At 38.4% G+C, this 19,364-nt stretch overlaps 4 protein-coding genes across 4 annotated transcripts; 2 read left to right on the forward strand and 2 right to left on the reverse strand.

Annotated features, from left to right (window-relative positions):
- Positions 1 to 227: 227 nt before the first annotated feature.
- ebo (ellipsoid body open) lies at positions 228 to 5,183 on the reverse strand. The gene is made up of 16 exons (XM_066390105.1): positions 5,027 to 5,183; positions 4,700 to 4,906; positions 4,419 to 4,616; positions 4,178 to 4,361; positions 3,885 to 4,126; positions 3,346 to 3,834; positions 3,198 to 3,290; positions 2,973 to 3,144; positions 2,483 to 2,627; positions 2,195 to 2,432; positions 1,842 to 2,138; positions 1,623 to 1,789; positions 1,374 to 1,568; positions 988 to 1,216; positions 699 to 935; positions 228 to 648 (listed from the first exon to the last, which is right to left on the reverse strand). The coding sequence occupies exons 1-16, from the start codon at positions 5,027 to 5,029 to the stop codon at positions 571 to 573; spliced, it is 3,174 nt and encodes a 1,057-aa protein (XP_066246202.1). The 5' UTR covers positions 5,030 to 5,183; the 3' UTR covers positions 228 to 570.
- A 319-nt stretch (positions 5,184 to 5,502) lies between these two features.
- Positions 5,503 to 6,277, forward strand: ND-PDSW (NADH dehydrogenase (ubiquinone) PDSW subunit). Its single transcript, XM_066399240.1, has 4 exons — positions 5,503 to 5,674; positions 5,728 to 5,863; positions 5,912 to 6,051; positions 6,098 to 6,277. The coding sequence occupies exons 1-4, from the start codon at positions 5,587 to 5,589 to the stop codon at positions 6,220 to 6,222; spliced, it is 489 nt and encodes a 162-aa protein (XP_066255337.1). The 5' UTR covers positions 5,503 to 5,586; the 3' UTR covers positions 6,223 to 6,277.
- Positions 6,278 to 6,319: 42 nt separating this feature from the next.
- Marf1 (meiosis regulator and mRNA stability factor 1-like protein) lies at positions 6,320 to 15,365 on the reverse strand. The gene is made up of 22 exons (XM_066399226.1): positions 15,045 to 15,365; positions 14,752 to 14,990; positions 14,550 to 14,704; positions 14,358 to 14,493; positions 14,125 to 14,300; positions 12,153 to 12,232; positions 11,943 to 12,103; positions 11,507 to 11,782; positions 11,317 to 11,454; positions 11,064 to 11,264; positions 10,819 to 11,013; positions 10,596 to 10,762; positions 10,158 to 10,333; positions 9,887 to 10,104; positions 9,417 to 9,740; positions 9,203 to 9,358; positions 8,680 to 9,111; positions 8,361 to 8,628; positions 8,171 to 8,301; positions 8,064 to 8,114; positions 7,668 to 7,845; positions 6,320 to 7,238 (listed from the first exon to the last, which is right to left on the reverse strand). The coding sequence occupies exons 1-22, from the start codon at positions 15,226 to 15,228 to the stop codon at positions 7,087 to 7,089; spliced, it is 4,194 nt and encodes a 1,397-aa protein (XP_066255323.1). The 5' UTR covers positions 15,229 to 15,365; the 3' UTR covers positions 6,320 to 7,086.
- Positions 15,366 to 15,618: 253 nt separating this feature from the next.
- Positions 15,619 to 19,198, forward strand: ND-75 (NADH dehydrogenase (ubiquinone) 75 kDa subunit). The gene is made up of 12 exons (XM_066406223.1): positions 15,619 to 15,726; positions 15,893 to 16,071; positions 16,384 to 16,525; positions 16,592 to 16,751; positions 16,805 to 16,947; positions 17,001 to 17,268; positions 17,323 to 17,468; positions 17,521 to 17,767; positions 17,935 to 18,241; positions 18,302 to 18,443; positions 18,495 to 18,805; positions 18,858 to 19,198. Exons 2-12 carry the CDS (start codon positions 15,901 to 15,903, stop codon positions 19,005 to 19,007), a joined length of 2,187 nt encoding a protein of 728 aa, XP_066262320.1. The 5' UTR covers positions 15,619 to 15,726; positions 15,893 to 15,900; the 3' UTR covers positions 19,008 to 19,198.
- Positions 19,199 to 19,364: the final 166 nt, after the last annotated feature.

The raw sequence follows: 19,364 nt of genomic DNA on the forward strand, positions 1-19,364 counted from the left end.
ATATCTCCTAGATTTCAGTTTACTGACCAAAAGTCGCATGAATCACCCTGTATTTACATCTTATGTTTGCAGCGCCTCTAACGGTAAATTTACCATTCAGGCTTCAACGTTGAATAAACCTAATAGTGCGTGGGCAAATGTAATTTTTTTTACTATTTATCGGTATTGCTCAGTACTATGGCCTCCACCATTCTCTACGCGGGAAAAACTCAGTAAAACTTCATAAGCAGCATTACGCTTTTTTTATTTTATATCAAATACAACGTTACAAACATTACACAAAAATTGAGCGATCACAAGTCTTAAATAGTACATACTTACATTCAAAATCGGTAGCACCATCGTGGTACCGGATTTTTAGTTTTACACGACTGTACAAAAAACCTATTTCTTGCTTTATCCCCATATGCGGCAGGGAATTGTAGGATCACAATAATTATTGATTCTATTGAAGAAGAAAAAAACAATACATAATTGAGTGTGTTTTAAGCTGTAAATTTATCCCAAGCAAAAGCAGAGAAGCATAATTAAATAAAAATAATTAAAAAACCCTGCAATTAAGGGGTACTTTCACGTGCTATTGCACATCCTAATATGCTGGAAATCCGATGCGAAGCTTTGCAGGTGCTGCATAAAAGATGGCACATCCTACAAGAGAAATCGTTATTGAAATATTAGAAAAAACATATACAACATACTCGATCATTATGGGCGTTAAAGTGACTTGCCAACATCTCGCAATCAGCAGCAGAGAGGCCCTCCAAGTTCCGGATATATTGAGGAAGGAATGTGGTGAAGAAACCTTGGAAATCTACCTCTGCCATATTATAAACCGCAAACACTATGTCTTCATTGCAAAGGCCTTGTCTCTTATATAAAAGCGTGTTTAATAACATGCGTAGCAGCTCCGGCAGAAGATGAGATCGAAAAATTCCCTGAAGGTTTATTGAGGGGATATTATATGCAACAGAATGTCCGAAAAAATACCTTGTAAAATAGCTTTTTGTTGTGATTAAGCTCTTGCAAACTAAGCAAACTTTGCCTGAAAATATTGAGGTCGTCTAGAAGCAAGGCTTCGCCAAAGACCTTGAGGACGGCGAGGAGTTGTTCAGGTCTTCGAGGGATGTCGGGGCCGGTTTCGTCCTCGTTACAGCCGGGTGAGAAGCCCATCATGACTTGGGAATTATAGAAGTACAGCCAGTGGAAGTTTAGTATGCTGGGAAGAAATATAACGTGTGTATAAAGTAATAAAAAAAATACTGAAAGAATTGAAATAGCCCGACGTTGGGGATTGCCATTGAAGCTAATACAATATCGAATGAATAAGTTCGGCTTCATCACTACAATTGCAACTCACAGAATTCCTCTCTTACCTATACAGCAGGTCCAAAAAAGTAACAAACACATCCGGTTTTTCCGCAGCCTGGGCGAGTAACAGGGGATATATATTTTCCATGCACAACTGCAATATCTCCGGCAGAAAAGTCTTATTGGTTGACTCCCTAACTACCATACAGAAAATGTCCAGCAATTGCTGTACCCCTGACAAATTCTGCGTTTGTTGCTCGCTGAAAGGCAAACGTAAGCTCCCAAAATTTCTTCATTCATTAGTCTCAACTAACCTCACTGCTACTTGAAAAAATATCGCCATCGCTGTTTTTGTGAACTCCATCCCAATCTGCGATTGCAAGTTCTTTAAAACCGAAATGAAAAACCTCGAAAAGAGCGAGTAAACCTCCGAGTATTTTACATAGACAGGGAACAGTAACAAGGCGTGGTCCAGTGTGGGCTGAAAACCAATTTCCTTATCACATAAATTAAAGAAGATCTAATTAACAGACTTTTATGGCGCTGGTCAGCTCCTTTCTAGCCCCTAAGGGGTACCCCCTGCAATATTCGATCATATGCGATAAGGTCGGCAAAACACCTTCCACTGTGGCCCTGACCTTGGCCTCTAAACTACTGGGGGTCAAATCTCGAAAATCTCTGGTTATCTCGTTGAAAAATATCCCTATTAGCAGTTTGTAGCGCTGTAAAGTCTCTTGATCAAAGGCCTTTAGATGTTTCAATAGAATCTCGCATATTGCTGAGAAGATTGCATTGGAAATATCCGGGGAGCTAAATTTTAATCTAGGAATCTGCGAGAAATTTATAAAATTGAAAATTAAGAAAGATTAAAGAATTAAATGCCTACCTCTTGTATAAAAGCCGCGACAGCACTATGTTTTAATGGAGACAAGTTATTGGGTCTCCTAGAAAGCTCTAGAAGCAGCAGAGCTGCAGATAAAGAAATTTGCGCAGGCACTTTGTCCCCATCGTTTAAAATTGGCAGTAAAATCCGAAGAAAGACATCCGCATTTGTTGCATAAGGCTGACTCCGGGTCTCCATCCAATTAAGCCAAGTTCTCATGGAGGCCAGCAGCTCGGTATGTCTGTGAAACTGCCACTAGAGTAGAGGTTTTGAAGTCTTAAGTGAACTTACACATCAACGAAACTCTGATTTAGCTTCTCGTTGTTAAATCGAAGGAGGTATGACTTAATTTTTTTGTAGCTCGAGGCACTTTTGAGGGTGTTCTCCATTAGACTGTATATTGTTGGAGTGGCAGTTCGGTCAATGGCTTCGCTTTCTGTGTATTTTTACAGAGAATTTACTACGTTAATAACTAGTCGAAAATAAATATTGAAAATTCTGCAATTTTAGTCAAGATTAATATTGAGTATTCAGATTACTGCCTTATGTTCAGATATTTGGAAAAATGATCTTATGAACACTGAGAGCGTCGAAATTGAACATTTCCGACAGTTCTACTTTCAAACTGTTTTCTGTTTAAAATGAGACTTTTAATTTCAATTTTAGGACAAAAAGAAATTTGTTTTCGCGCTTTCACCATTTTAATAAAAAATATTGCATAAAGATTGTAGTTCTCATGAAAGTATAGACTAAAACCACCATTATATGTAATGCAGCTCACCATTAAGGTAAAAATGATGCGCTAAACTAGCTAAGGCAAATGTCAACGTCGCATAATCTCTAAGAACGTAAGCGAGTTTCTCAGTCTCTGCGTTATTTGAATTATTCAACCAAACTTCTGAACACTTTTCCAACTCCCGGTATTCGGAGTTGTATAAATTCCAGGAGCTCACCTGCAACAAATATACATTCATAATACCATAACATCACTGGGGCAAAATCTTACAATTTGATTAAACATATCCAAAGGGGCGAATTGAGCCGCTTGTGAAATGAGCTCAACAGAGGAGTGCAGGAAGTACTGCCATTCAGTCTTGTTCTAAAAAGTAAAAAAAACAGAAAATTGCAAAAATGTAATACAAATTATGACCTACATCCTCATCTGTGTCCGCAAGGTTAACTTCAACAAGCTGGCAAAAGTTGTAGTTAAATTGAACTTTTTTAATTAAGGCACTACCTAAGCCTAGAAACACTTCGGAATACTTTTGTGCATTGTTGGACTTTATCTGCTTGAAGAACGCAGACCAAACGCTCAAGCAGCGCACAAAGCACATAATACTCGGTAAATGCATGGAATACTGGAAAAACATGGAAAGAAACTCCACGGAGCTGAAAGAAGGGTCCAGCTCGAATCTCCATAGGTGCTGCTCAATTAGCAGTACCAGCAACTCGCACAATTTCATAACAAACAATTCATCAGTGCTCTCTATCCTGTTTGAAGCGCAGCTCGTAATGTTCCTCAGCAAATCCACCACATAATTGTATATTTCCCGAAAAAAAGCCTCTGAACCGGGAGGACTGCATTTTCTATAGAAGATTTCATTTATTGTCGATATGGCACTGACACACAGGTCATCGTCATCCTAAAAACCCCCATTATACTCCCTGTAAACCTTGCTGGAAAGAAACAAACCTGGGAGTAGGTAGAAAAATTTGTAAAACTAAATATGGCCCTGATTAGCTTCCTGGGTACCTGCTCAACTGGAACCCAAGTGAACAAAAATTGCACAGTCACCAGGGCCTCCTTGCCCAGGACTTTAACATCGGGTCGAAATTCGGCTGATGAAATATGGCTGGCCAATGGGGTCTCGATAGCGGAATGACTTGTAGGTGAGGGAGGAGGCGTTGCAGTGGCAGTGTGCTTTGATTTTGTGCCTATTAAGTCCCTCTTAGCGAAAGCAAATTAGTGACTGTTTATCTACTCACTGACACTCTCTAAAATAGTGGTTAGTAGCTCAAAAACCATAGGAATGTAGTTGTGAAGTAGGCGAGTTATTTCCTTCTTTCTAATTGCGCTTGAGAAAGTGGCGTTCAAACCCGCAAATTCTTCACAGGCAGTTTTAAGTAAAATCAGTCCAGTTAGTTGATTAGAATCTTCTGATTTTAAGAGCTGAAAATGTTTGCTTTTTGTTAATTTGCACCAGTTTTGATCCAAATGTGAACCCACCTGTAAGATGCATTCAAAGAAAGTCGGATACCGAGAGGGCCAATCAATTTTTGCAATGTCAACTAAGAGTTTAGCATATTTATTCCTCAAGAAATTTGGAACATTATTGGTTTTAAATATCAAATTAGATTGGAGTACTGATTTAATTTCCTCTTGCTCGGACCATTCAATTTTAGACCACTGCTGATTTATCACAGACTAGAACCAAACGAATATTGAATAATTTGTAACATAATAGGTTTAAAGTCTTTGATGTGTGTAACAACATGGAGCTGACTTACTTCCAAAGTTTGCAAGGCAAACATGGTCACATAATGACTAGAAGTGTGCGTAATGAAATAAAGACACAGCTTTCCAAGATTGGGAACTGCCTTAATAGCAGACAAATGCACTTCAATTTCATGTTTCCTTAAATTGCTAGTGTATGGGCTGAAAAATTCCTCGAAGAGGCTCTCGATTGCTACTAGCGACCAATCGCTGTTAAAGTCCTAAAAGCAAAACGGGGCTGTTTTAGTGCCAAGTGTTCATGAAAAGGGGGATGGATAGTGGAGGTGTTTCTCTGGTGAATTTGTACGTTGAAGGCGAAAAGGGTGTTACGGAGTACTCACCATAATGAGGAGGTTAGTATGTAGGGATTAACATTACATGAAACTTGAATTAAAAAGCCTTTTTCGAAATTTTCGCGTTAAGAAATTCAAAATTAGTTTATTATTTTTTTGTTGACATTTGGGTGGTCGTAATTCAGTCGTCTCTGCTAATGTAGTACGCGTGCGTGACAGCTGATCAGCCTTGTAAAATGTCAAAATTGAAAGAACATTTTTAAAATAAGACAAGAAGTTTTAAGGTGACGTCAGAAGATTATTTACGATATTAAATTAAACTTAAATTCTCTATCAAATTACTTAATTAAAAAAATCTATAATTATCGCAATGACATATTATGACGCATGTCTTCAGTAATCAGTCGATGAACGTTTTGAAATATTGAAAAGCTACAATTTTCAGAATTTTGGGATACTCTGATGACGTAACAGCCATTAATTTTGACTTCTACCTTAAAAACTTACTGGAATTAACAAAGCCCAACTTCACTTATATTATCTTACGTCATTTTTCAATATTTTGGGGCCCCTTTTTCTTTAAACTTTCCACAACAAAATCTCGAAAAATGGTGGAAAGAGAGCCACGAAACGCCTTTGAAAGCTTCTTCAGAGCCGTAGGAAGGGGCATAGACGGCCCTGCCACCTGGGTTAAAGGTAGTCCACTCTAACCTTATAATTATGTAATTTTCTAACCTGAATCACTCCAGAGAAGGTGGTGGAACCCAACCAGCAACACTACCCTTGGTACCATCAGAAATTCAGAAGAGTAGCCACTATAGATCAATGTTATACAGATGATGTTGTGTGCATCCATGAAGCCGAGGCACAGTATAGACGGGACAGGTATCAAATCAAACCACAGTGGCCCAATCATTAATAAAGCGGTTTTAGACATGTGGATTCGGAAATTTTGGCCATATTGAAAGACCGTTATGAGGATTGCTGTGTGTATGAAAGGCCTGATCAAAAAAGAGTGTGCGCCCCTCTATTTCAAGCTTATAATGAAGCTAGTACCAACTGGTTTATTAAATGTAAGTCAATGGGTTTTGTTATAGGAGATTTAAAACTTTTTTTTAGATGGAGATATGGGTGCGTTGCATGATGCTAAAACTGCCTTAATGAAGCAAAAACATAGAATGATCTGGGAGCGTCGGCATGGGCCAGTGGGCACTGGCATGAAGAAGGAAACTGCCACTGAGTAATAGATATGTTACTTAATACAAGCCTAGTAGTAATTAAATTGTTCCTTTATTAAAAGGTGTTTCCTTTGCTATCAAAAAGGGTCAATAAAACGCTGTATTGACATAAAAATACTCTTAGTATTGGCTTCATTCAACAAACAACTGCATAAGTACTTCTTATTTTATTTCCGGCGCGAAATATTTAAAATCCTATTGAAGCACCTTTCAAAATCCTAAAATTTAATTAAGTATCAAAAAGTTTGTCATAGATAAAATAGCTTATATAAAAATGTAAAAGAAGATTACATATTATACATACAAAAGGGGCTTAAGTGAATGACACAAACATAAATATACAACAAAGATAGATGCGATGCTGACGAGCCGAATCGTTTTACCATAATTCAGAACAGTAAATCTCAAAGAATCTCTATAATTGCTCATATAAATTAATGCAGAATCATAAGTCAAACTTTGATAATCCAATAGATACAATCAAATCGGATTAGAATATTCTATATGGTAAAAATTCGGCTTTAATAATAATAATAATAATGACTCTCTAAAATTACATAAAAAAATGACCAGGAATGTTTTTATGAAAGTCTTTTCGCTTAGGAGGTATCACGAGATCAAGAATCAACGAGAAATTTGGATCCGCAAAAACGGGCGTTAGTTTGAACAAAAAAAACTTCAAGGCAATCTCAAAAATATTACTATTTTTCGTACGAATCCTGCCTTTTTCGTGAGGTTGCTGCCCATTTGCAGGTCCAAATCTCCTCGGTGCCTCAAATTAACTACACAGAAGACTAAATTTAACGATAAAACTACTTTAGATTTTTTAAAGAGTAAAATGCGCTTATTGTAAGGGACGCTTTGTGCGGTTTATTTGAAATTGAGGAAGGTACCGTAGAGAGGCTTCTTTCTGATCGCTCCAGTATTACGAGCTCTCGAGGAGAAAGATTCTAATTCGTTATCAGATGGTGAATTATCCAGCATGATGTTTACACCGGAATCGCCACTATCGTCTGCTCCGGCTGTTGAGAAAAGCAAAAGTTCTATACATAAAGAGAATGGAAGCGCTAAATCTACTTTTATTGCAGCAGAAAGATTAGAAATATACCTAAAAATCCGGTGAATAAAATATTGTCCTACGCTTTCACAGCGGTTCTAAACAACAAACTAAAAGTTTTTTTTATATCTGGTTGCCTACTAAAAAAAGCACGTTTCTATGAGTGCAAAACGAGATCATCAACATTTTCGTAGCAATAACTCCTCGACGATTTTTTATTAAACTTACATGAGGCGCCTTCACCAGAATGTTCAGGATTATATTTGTCATATTCCAACCGTTAAAATTTGTTAAACTAAGTAGTAAATTTGTTACTTTTACATGACTTTAGAACCACAAATTTTAGCACAGCATATAGCTAGATGACAACTGAATTTTTGATAATAAAAATTACCTTTAGGTATAAGTTTATTTGGCAGAGGCAACTCGTGAGGCTCCGGGGCCAAAACCTGTGTGGACATGGGCCATGGACTATTTTCAATAGCCATCAGCTGCTTGGCGGGAGATATTAAATTCTCTGATTGGCCTAGCAGAGTGTGGTCTATTGTAATTGGCATGTTAATAGAGAAATTCTAAAAATTACAATATTTGGTTAGCTTGAAATGTTTTCATCAGTTGAACAACAATAGAAGCAATAGCGAGTCCAGGAAAGTTTTTTAGATGGGCGGTATATGTGTATTGAATAATGAAAGTAACGTGCTGGGGTAGCACTTGTTTCTAGTGCTCCCACTTTAGATCCGCCAATTAATTTGAATATTAATGAGGTACTTGTAAAGACACGCAAACTTACCACTGCAGGTTCTCCGAACTTCGCAGGACTGCTCCACCACACAGCTGAACTCTAACAATCATTTAAATGCGTTAAAAAAACACACAGAATCTCATTTTTCTACTCACAGGACTGGGTGGAGTATCAGGCTTCGGCGGCGAATATTTCTTGACCATCCCCAATCCACTTTCAGCCACATTAGGGATTAACCATTGATCCTCCATCTCCAAATGATCGGTGCACTTAAATGCTATATGTTCTGCAATAAATTTTCTTTTATAAATCAACCCTGATCAATTTATATTATTTCTAAGTCACCTTGCAGGTTCCGGCTTAGCACCACCACGCTCTTTTTCTTGCTGCCCTTAACGTAAAACATTAAATTGAATTTATTGTAAAATTCGTTGACCGTGTTGATGTTGAAACTAGAGAGTTTTAACGGTTTGCTGTAGTACTCCTCATAGAGACACTCCAATTGATTGAACTCCAGTGATCCATTGTGAGCGCATATTACGAAATAAAGCTGCGCGGCCAGCACATAAAGGGAAGTTAAAGAGATGAAATCGGTGTTGTTCATGGTTGACAGCTACAAACAGATCATTATTTGAGGGCTTTACAGTATCATAAAATATCATACGGATATAATATTGGAGATGTTTCTCAAAGACTCGATGGTAAAATTGTTGTTGTAACACTGCCGGTATTCATATCGGAAGCTGTTTAAATCCTTGACGTGGGGTGGACAGAGCAGGAGCGCCCAACAGCGCACTCGGAGAATATTCGGCGAGGTGTCCATTTCGACGGTGCGCAGTAATGAACCAGCATTACTATGGACCACCTCCGCATATTCAGACATCTTGTCCACCAATTCCTCCAATGTTTGACACTGATACCCCTCCAAGTTGAGTGGATAGCCGAATTCCTTCATATACAACACCGGCAGATCGTTCAGGGTTAAGTTGCAGTTCCCGGCGTTTCGGATCACTTGCAGTACTTGAGAGCTGAGAATTTTCAGGGATTGTTCTAAGGTTAAACTCACGGTTCGTTCTCCGTCCGGAAGCTCTTTAATCTATGGTAGATATATTGCGTAAATGTAAAGTAAATTTCGACGGAGATGCACAGCTTGATAATATATTAATACATTGAAATATTTTTCTTGCCTCTACTATATCAGGAATGGCCTCAAACAGCTCAATTAATTTGGCAAAACCATAATCGGACACCTTACACTGATGGCCGAAATGATGATGATATGAAGGTACGAACTTGTTGAATAGCATAGTGGAATTAGAAGTGTGCCTCAACAGATCTATCACCTGCAAATTTCCAGTGAAAATCCTGGAAATAAACTCGATTTTCACAAATCCTACGCACCTCTTTAGCGAACTGCTTCGTTCTAGCAACCTCATCAGCTGTCTGTTCCCTTTTCGGTACGCAAATAAACACTCCCTCCTCATCCCTGGTAATGGCTACAGTATTCTCGGGAATTTCGCACAGCAGGTCCTCCAAGCTACATAGACCATATTCCACGGGATTAAAGGGTTTGTTCAGTGCCTTTTCGTAAGCGCTCGCAAATTCGTAAACGGCGATCTGTTTGTTGGGTTGCACTTTCAGGACTCTGAGCAAATCGGATGTAAAACGTCGCACTTGGGCTGAATGGGTGAGAGTTATAATGCGTCTGTAGCTATCACCCATGATCTAGGAAAAAACTTTACATGTTGATATAATTATGACAACCTTGCCATGAGGACAATTTCCGCAACCTGAAGTTGAGTTGCTGAAGAAGCTTTTGGCGTTCTAATGGAAATTATCCTCTTTGTAAAGTATGACAAATTTGCCCCTACTTGGACCACATGAGAAATAGACTCGAGCAAATCTAACAGTCTAGTGTAGCCGTAATCGGCGACGCGGCATTGCCGTCCGAAATGATGGTGATAGGCCGGTATGAACTTAGTGAGCAATATCTGGCATTTGTCCATGTTTTTGAGCAAATCCACTACCTCTCTGCATAGCAGATTGACGTTGGGGGCTAGAGGCAAAGCCACAGATTTGAGTATTTGTTCTGAAAGTATAACAAAAGTTTACAATGCCCTCAAATTTCCTAGATTTTATCACCGTCTGCATTTTCTTCAATGGGTTTCACCTCATGCTGGATGACTTTGATGCTCTTGTTGGGGCCCACCAGCTTGATTTCGACGTTCGGAATGCAGGTGATTAAGTGCTCTAAAGGTACTCCGTTGTTGTGCACTGGGAGGTGTTCTTGGAATACTTGTTCGTAGCAGGTTTGGAAGCTGAGATTTAAGAGAAGAGAATTCTTGTTATCGTTCATACAGTGAACACACGTAGAAAAAAAAATGATATGCCAATTTTATAACTCTCTTTATAATTTTATACTAAATTACATGACGTACTCGATAGGGTTCTTCAAGGTTTTTTAATTTTATTTATCTTCGTTCATTGCGGCATTACTCCATATGTCAGATAACAGCTGACAGCTTTTGGCAGCCCTTTTCCGACCTTTTTTAATAAAACGAAATTCACACTGTTACTCACCTGAGCAAGGGCATGGACCCGAAGTGGATATTTAACAACGTCATCAATTTGGTAGCGAACATGGACAAAGAAACAATAACGTTCGGAATAATCGGAGAGTTTAGCTCACACCAACCGATATTTTGCATATTCTTCGGACAATGAATCACGCAATGCGGCACCATAGCCTAAAAATACACACATAAATTAAGGGAAAACCACAATGAAACTCACAAAACCCTACTTGAGGCAAAGTGCTGTTGACGGGACTCATTCTTATGGCGTCAGGGGTTAGAGAAATAGCTCTGGACCCTCTTTCATCTTTAATTCGCACGACATCCTTTAGCTTGTTCACTTCGGAAACTGACACCGTGCAGAGGTAACGAGACTCTAGAAGTTCCATGAACTTAAAGAGGGGCATTCGCTTATCAGGAGCGTCCTAAGGACAGGCATTGATTGAAAATGTTTATTAACATTTGAACTGATTACTTGTAAAATGCTGATAACCATGACTTTAAGTTGTTCAGGAGTAGGAGAATTGTTCTCCTCGTAGGCGATAGAAATGCGCTTGTGACCTAACTTTTGTCTGTGAAGATGCGAGATGATAAGTTGTGCTTCCTGCTGGCTACCGACTTTCAGGTTAGCCACGGGCGTGCCATCAGGCTGGAGTACCACGTTCAGGCTCAAGACCTGCACCAAATGTATCAAAATCGGGATATGAGGCGATAATGGAACGTTTTACCATGGCGTATTCTTTAATCATGTTCATAAGAAGCCTGCGAAGCTCTTTGATTTGCATGGTGGGATCTAGGTTGGTAATGTTGAGTTCTGTGGGTTGGTTGGCTTGAGGCTTGGAGTTAGATTCAGAAGAGATGTATCCCTGACAAAATCAGTTATTAAAAACCTTCAATATTTGGTTGCAAATTACAAACTTTTCCATCGCTGTCACTAAATTCTGAACTTCCGCTTGTCCCTCGGATGCGCCCATAGGGGAGCTGAAGGGCGCTGGCCCCTAGATTCAGTTGGTCTTGAGGGGTGCTCTGTCTGCTGCTCGACGGAGTCTTGCGATTGATAAAGCTGTTCTGATACTGCTCGGTACTTATTTCCATGGGAGAGGCGCTTTGGCCGCTTCCGAACGATGGGGACAGGTTCATTTTGCCTATGGGTCGGAATTTGGCGGCAGCAACAGCTATTGATAAGGAATTATCCTGTGGGGGAGTAGAGAGAGATATTTTAGAGATACGGTGGGCTTTTATTAATGAGGGATACCCAGGGTCAGTCCGATCTTGTGTGACAGAAGCTGAGTTCTAAATGGTAACGACATCAATGGGAAAATGTATAAAAAAAGCAAAAATGGGAGCTCATTACCTGAAGAAGCTTCCTGTTAGACGAAGGATAAGGATATGCATTGATTTGCCTGTTTTCAAAGCCTGGAGGTGGTGCAGAACTGCCATATTGATGTTGATAGCTGCCAGCCCGTTGTGGCTGTTGCTGAAAGGCCTCTCTGACGTCCCCTTTGACTTTTTGACCTTCGAAGGAAAGGTGTTGGAAATCATTTATACCCACAAAACGACTTACCACTGTAGCTCCTCACTGAAGGTGCTAGAACCTTAATTTTCTGGCCAAACAAGTCTTCGCCTTGGATACGCTTTTGAGCTCTGCAAAAGGAAGAAAAGAACGGAATTGAGAGACTCGCACGATTTTTTATACCGTATGTTCTGTAGTAACAAATATGGCGGATTGCATTGTAAAAAACTTCCACGAGACTATGGTAGTCAGTGTCTGAAGAGTAACGTCTCACGCCCTAGAAGGAGTCCGTAGGCTAATGTATTGGGGCGAGAGGCATTGCTCTCATAAATTAAAAAAGAACGAACAGTCCGCTTCGAACGCATTAAATTCCATAAAAAAAAACGGTTCAGCACCATCAGGAGTCCGCGTGGCCACATGTAACCGGTGACTAACGATTCATGATTATCTGAGGGAATAAAAAGCGAGATTTCATACCTGCGACTTTTATCATACGGCTTGAAATTCGCCATAATTTCGTAACTTGGTGATTCGGAAGTTTATGGAAAAATCGAAATTCACCTCATAGGCAATTCAATACAAATTTAGGCACATTTTAACGTGGTTTTAGCACGATCACTGATTTTATTCGACCTTTCTGTAGTCGAAACGATTTTTTCCGGTGCAGCAAAAAACGCGATGAGGAATGTCGATTTAGTATTTGTTCAATTGAAAAAAGCAAAAGCGGGAATTTTGAACGTACATTTTAGCAGGTATTCATCAGAAGTGAAGATTGGTATAGAAGCTAATAATGATCATGCGAATTACGGTTTTAGCACAGACATATACGGATTTAATTCTGTGCTGAAGCCCTGCAGAAACACGTCTCCATTATAAACCACAAACGGTAGTTCTCAAATTTCAATATGCATGATGTAACATATCATAACGGCGATATTTCAAAGGGAGTTAGTACTATGCGAAATAGTAAAGAAATACTAATAGACCCATGGTTAAAAGCATACCATTTTTTATATACAGAATGGCAAAGGTTAACAGTTTTTCTCACGTATGCCTCGAGATAAATTTTTCAAATTTCGTACACCTATTTCCTTTAAGGCCCTCTACGACAAAATGTCAAAATCGCCGGTAGCCATATACAGCGTGCTATATTTTTTGGGTCACGTACTATTTTATGCTTTGCACCTTTTTTTGTGGGAACATCCTATATAAATTCTGGTATCACATTTAAATTCCTTCTTCAATTCTTTAGCTTTTGGTGTATTTTCCTATCTTTCACTATTTTCGCATAAATTGCAAAAATATCTATAAATGTAACTTAAGAATATATAGGAAGTAACGGAAAAAATAATCATTCGACTCATCTGTCATCAACTATCTGAAACTGAATCGCCAGTCCATTTTAATACAGAGATGAGGAAGTTCAGTCAAATCAAAAGAATCAACGTTTTAATTACCATTGGATAGGTTGAAGGGGGGGGGGGGGGGGGTCATGGGATCATGTCCTCCTGGATCCCCCAACTTGAATAGTTTGGACTTTTTCTTGGGGATACCTGAAATCATTGGTATAATGCTGTAAGAGACCAAAAAGCTGAAGAATTGAAAAATGAATTTTAATTTGATATCAGAATTGATACAGGGTTCTCCAAAAATATGTACAAAGCATGAAGTAAAACATGACCCAAAAAACAACACTTTGTATATGGTTACGAACGATTTTGACATTTTGTTGCAGAGACTCTGAAAGGAAATTTGTATACAAAATTTTTAGATTTTAACTCAAGGTATATGTGAGAACAACGCAAAATATGAGAAAAAATATGAAACATTACTTCCAGTATATTGAAAATGGTGCGTTTTTGATCAAGGGTCTATTAACTTTTTTTAAAATTATTTTGTGTAGTACTATCGCTCGTTGAAATATTTCCCTGATGTGACGTTATACACCGTATTCCTAACCAAACCAAATACAAATACAGTTCTTGTGCCCTAAGGGATAAACACACACAAACACTAAACTCACCTGAGGGCCAAATCAAAATTTCCGAATCTAAAACAGGCAATACCTTCCTCAGCCACAAACTCAGCGCATTTGCCTCCGCAATTGTTAGTCAAATATTGCAGCCTATTTCTCACTTTCCCCTTATCGATATGTTTGGGTAAATTCACTATTGTTAAGAAGAAATAACCGTTCACTTCCTGAATGAAATTCTAAAGTTAGGAGCAGCTCAATAGCCCTCTGATATAACTCCTTACCCCCGTTTTTTGCAAGTAATTTAAAGGCAAGTTTTGGGTCAATGCAGTGAATGAATGGTGTTCATTTGCACATGAAATCAGGGCATTGGCTACATTAACATTGTGGATTAGTATCACCCGTACTTTCTTGCAGTACCTTCAACAATTATAAACTCTAATTTGAGGCTTTTGAAATTGAGTTGCTTGGCTAACCTGAGATCAGACAAATCAGAGGCAAAATTAATGTCTCCAGAAATTAAAACTACAGCTGAAGGAGCAGGGTGGAGCTCAGCAAACCGCCTTAAGAATTGCCTCAGTTTCTCGTCTGCAGCGTTTTTTGAGGTGGACGCTACATGTATTAAATTTACCTGATTGCAAAGATTAAAATTTGGCAAAAATGGTTCACGGAACCTACCTGAGAATCATGTAAGTCCTGAATGATATGTGGGGCTTCTTTTTTAACATCGCAAACAACAACAAACTCAGACTCTCGATAATCTTCTAAAAATACTTCTCTGATCCTCTGCACTACTGCAGCGGGACTTTTCATCTTAGGCACTGGCACATTCTCTATGTCCCAAAATATCCCCATAGGGGGTAATCTTTGCACAAACCCAGTTGTTTTACGCGCCTTTCTCTTACCCGCATTTAATACTACAAGACACAACTAAGAAAATTCTCTTTCAAATAGATGATTACGGGTAGTACCAGAATTGAGATAAGTGGTGGAGCTTTCGTCTGAATGTGGGAAGGAGTTGAAGGAATTGTTTGCGCTTAGAACTAATCTTGGAGGGTACCTGATTCTACGTCTGCGGCCCCCTGTGCAATCGGATAAGTTCAGGGTGTCAAAATTGAGGGAGATATCACTGGAGTCTGAGTTTTGAGAAGTCATATTTCTATTGATGTGACATTAACGTTGAAAGCGATTTTTCATTTTCAGTCAATAATAAATAGGATGATAAGGATAAGATAATATGTTATGAGGCATTTTAAAACAATTAAAAATTACTTAAAATTATTTTAATAAATAATACAATAACAACAATGAGGTTAGATGAAGTATACTGTTAATTGTTTTTTTATTCAAAGATGGCGGGAAAGTTGTGCGTAAAAAATTATTAATTAAAATATTAATATTCGTTCACAAGACCTAAAATTGTAAAAAAACTATTGAAGATAGCCTAAAAATTTTATTCAACTATTTTTCATTTTTTCCTTAACAAACTTCGATCATACATAGAACCATTTATGACTATCCCTGTCGCCATTTTTGAATTAATAGAAATTCCAAAACCTGTCAAATCCATTACAATTGTCAACCAAATGTCTGATTTTGTCGTAATTTTTTAATAATAAATTCCAGAAAGCTGTTTGAATTTCCCAAAAAGAGGTATTTGCGCTCTTAAACACTTATAAATCCCTTAAGTATTACATAAAAGGTTGATGTCTACTCATGTAACAAATATCCATTTCGTCTTAGGTTATGACAGTGTTATGTAATTTTTTTTAACCTATGATAGTGCCCCTTCTTACTTACAGGTAGACTGCGTTTTTAGGTGGAAATATGCTGCGTACCGCCCTGGGGAAGGTTCTGACCGGGAGTCAAGTCAGTCCCAAACATGTGGCTGCAGTATCGAGGACTGCCAGCACTCAACCTCCTAAGAAACCTGAACAGGTTGAAGTGTTTATCGATGATATCCCAGTTAAAGTTGATCCTGGAACAACAGTATTACAGGTGAATGTCGGTTTTATAATAGAAAGATGTGTTGGATTTAGTTGTGGTTCAGTTTTCCAATTAATGTTTATTTATTTATAAACTCAAAATGCTTTGTTGAATTTTAAATTTTATGATTATCTCTTTTTGCCCCTTGTTTTGATCAATTTAATTTAGTGTATCCCCTGCATTCTTGCCTTCAAAACTTTAATTTCCACTTTAACTTCAATTTTAACTTTAACTTTCAAGACACTCTATACTAATTTATGTTAATTTTTGGAATATAAACTCTTGGATTTTGGTGGTTCTTTTTCTTTAGTGACCTCATTTTAGGCCGCTGCATTGGTGGGGGTAGAAATTCCTCGATTTTGCTATCATGAAAGACTAGCTGTAGCTGGAAATTGTCGGATGTGTCTAGTTGAAGTGGAAAAGAGCCCAAAACCAGTGGCTGCATGTGCCATGCCTGTAATGAAGGGTATGTTTTTTAAAAGTTCACTCATTTATACACTTCCAGTTTTCTAATTATTTAATCAAACCTTAGGTTGGCGCATTAAAACTAACTCTGAAATGACAAAAAAAGCTCGGGAAGGAATTATGGAGTTTCTGCTTGTTAACCACCCCTTAGATTGTCCCATTTGTGATCAGGGAGGTGAATGTGATCTACAAGATCAAAGTATGGCTTTTGGGTCAGATAGATCTAGGTATGTCCTTCCTTTAAACTGATTTCGATCACATTATTTCATTTGAATTATAGATTTGTAGATATAGATCATACAGGAAAACGGGCAGTTGAAGACAAGGACCTAGGTCCATTGATCAAAACCATTATGACTAGATGTATTCATTGTACAAGATGCATTAGGTTTGCCTCAGAGGTTGCTGGAGTAGATGATTTAGGTGGAAATCCAATTTAAGACTATCACAAATTTCCATAATAATATCTTATGCAGGCACCACTGGTCGAGGAAATGATATGCAAATAGGCACTTATGTGGAGAAAATGTTCCTTTCAGAACTGTCTGGAAATGTCATAGATTTATGCCCAGTAGGAGCCTTGACGAGCAAGCCCTATAGTTTCACTGCTCGACCTTGGGAAATTCGAAAAATCGACTCAATTGATGTCTTGGACGCTGTGGGATCCAACATAGTTGTATCCTCCCGAACTGGAGAAGTTATGAGGATTATGCCCAGAGTCAATGAGGAGATCAATGAGGAATGGTTGGTTTTTTTTTAAGAGGGTGATAAATAGGCGCATTTGTCTTAAATTTACAGGATTGCAGACAAATCCAGGTTCTCATATGATGGTCTTAAAAGGCAAAGATTGGTAACACCAATGCTAAGAGATAATAATGGAGAGCTTAAGCCCGTTGATTGGGAGGCAGCACTTTTGACTGTTGCCAAGCAGATAAAAAATGCTGGTAAGTTTCCTTTTTTTACAAGAATATTGATTTTAATAGGAGTTTAATGAAGGGTCTAGCATTGGAGCTGTGGCAGGAGGATTAGCAGATGCAGAAGTGTTAGTGGCTGTCAAGGACTTTTTGAACAGACTGGGTTCGGAAGCTTTATGCACCGAACATACCTTCCCTATGGATGGATCTGGCACTGACTTGCGTTCTAGTTATTTACTCAATAACGGCATAGCGGGAGCTGAAGAAGCTGATTTTGTGTTGCTTGTGGGTACTAATCCTAGGTTTGAGGCTCCTCTCTTGAATTCCAGGTAAGATTCCAACAAAACACTATTTATACGTTATACGAATTACGTTAATTTCTAATCATGAAATATATTTCTGTATGGTCACTTCTTACAATATTAATAATAAATTTGTGATTCTTATGAGGCAAGAGAATATTCACAAAAATTAATGTTTTTTTGTTCATTTGAAGATTGAGGAAGGCCTATGTGCACAATGAACTAGATGTTGCTTTAATTGGTCCCAAAGTGGACCTCCGTTACAAGTACACACATTTAGGCGACAGTCCAAGTATCTTGCAACAATTGATCGGCGGTCAGCACGAGATAAGCAAGAAATTGCAATCAGCCAAAAAACCACTGATTATCGTCGGTTCCGAGGTATTGGAAAGACCGGATGGAAGTGCTATTTTGGCGGCTGCTCAAAAACTATCGGCGAGCACAAAACCTCAAGAAGAGGACTGGAAAGTGTTGAATATTCTTCATAAAGTGGCGAGTCAAGTACGTTCTGATTGTCTTAAATGCGTATATAAAAAAAAGCAATTTATTGTGCATCTTTAGGTCGCAGCTTTAGACATTGGTTATAGTCCAGGAGTAGACAAAATCAGAGAATTAAACCCGAAAGTATTATTTCTTCTGGGGGCTGATGATGGAGCCATCGACAAATCCGATTTATCAAACGACACTTTCGTAATCTATTTAGGTACGACTAAAGCTGATTTCTGATCTATACTTCATCAAAACTCTTATTCAGGCCATCATGGAGACCATGGAGCTTCAGTAGCCGATGCCATTTTACCTGGAGCAGCTTACACAGAGAAACAGGCAACTTACGTCAACACTGAAGGCAGGGCACAGCAAACCCTGGCAGCAGTAACTCCTCCCGGAAGAGCTAGAGATGACTGGAAAATTGTAAGGGCCCTTTCGGAGATTGTAGGAGCCAAAGTACCTTACGACAATCTAAACGAAATTCGCGGTAGATTGGAGCAAGTGGCTCCGCATTTGATACGTTATGGTGAAGCTGAGAATGCTAATTTCTTCAAGCAAGCACAGGAATTGGCCAAGGTAAGGTTTATGTTGTTTTAAAGGTTGCGAGGAGATCAGTTTTTGGTTTCAGAGTGTGAAAACTCAGTTGGATAGTATTCCATTTGATGTGAAACTGAAAGAGCTTTCTGACTATTTTATGACTGACTCGATCAGTCGAGCTTCGCCAACGATGGCGAAGTGTGTGCAGGCAGTGCTTAAGCAGAAGCAGTCCAAGTTTTAAGGGATTTTAGTGATAAATTAGATTAATTTTTTGGGAATAATAACCTTGTAAATGAACTGTCTTTGCTTTCCCTTGAATTACAACTATCCAGTGCTTAGAGATAGGTATTAGCTATCCTTTCGTTATTTTTTTTCTATTTTAAGTTGTATGTTAATATTTTAGTAAGTAAATCGTTACATTGTACATATGAACTTGAGTTTTAGTTCAAATTAATTGCGAATAAAGAAGAATGGATCGAAAACTCTGGGTAGTCGTATGTTGAGTTGCATACGTTAGCTCCTCAAGGTTGCTAAGAGATTTAAGTCAGAACGTGTGTTTATTTTTCGTCTCTTTTCAATTCTATAGAATAGATTAAAA

This window comes from Euwallacea similis, chromosome 1 (genome assembly GCF_039881205.1).
Source record: "Euwallacea similis isolate ESF13 chromosome 1, ESF131.1, whole genome shotgun sequence".
NCBI lineage: Eukaryota > Metazoa > Arthropoda > Insecta > Coleoptera > Curculionidae > Euwallacea > Euwallacea similis.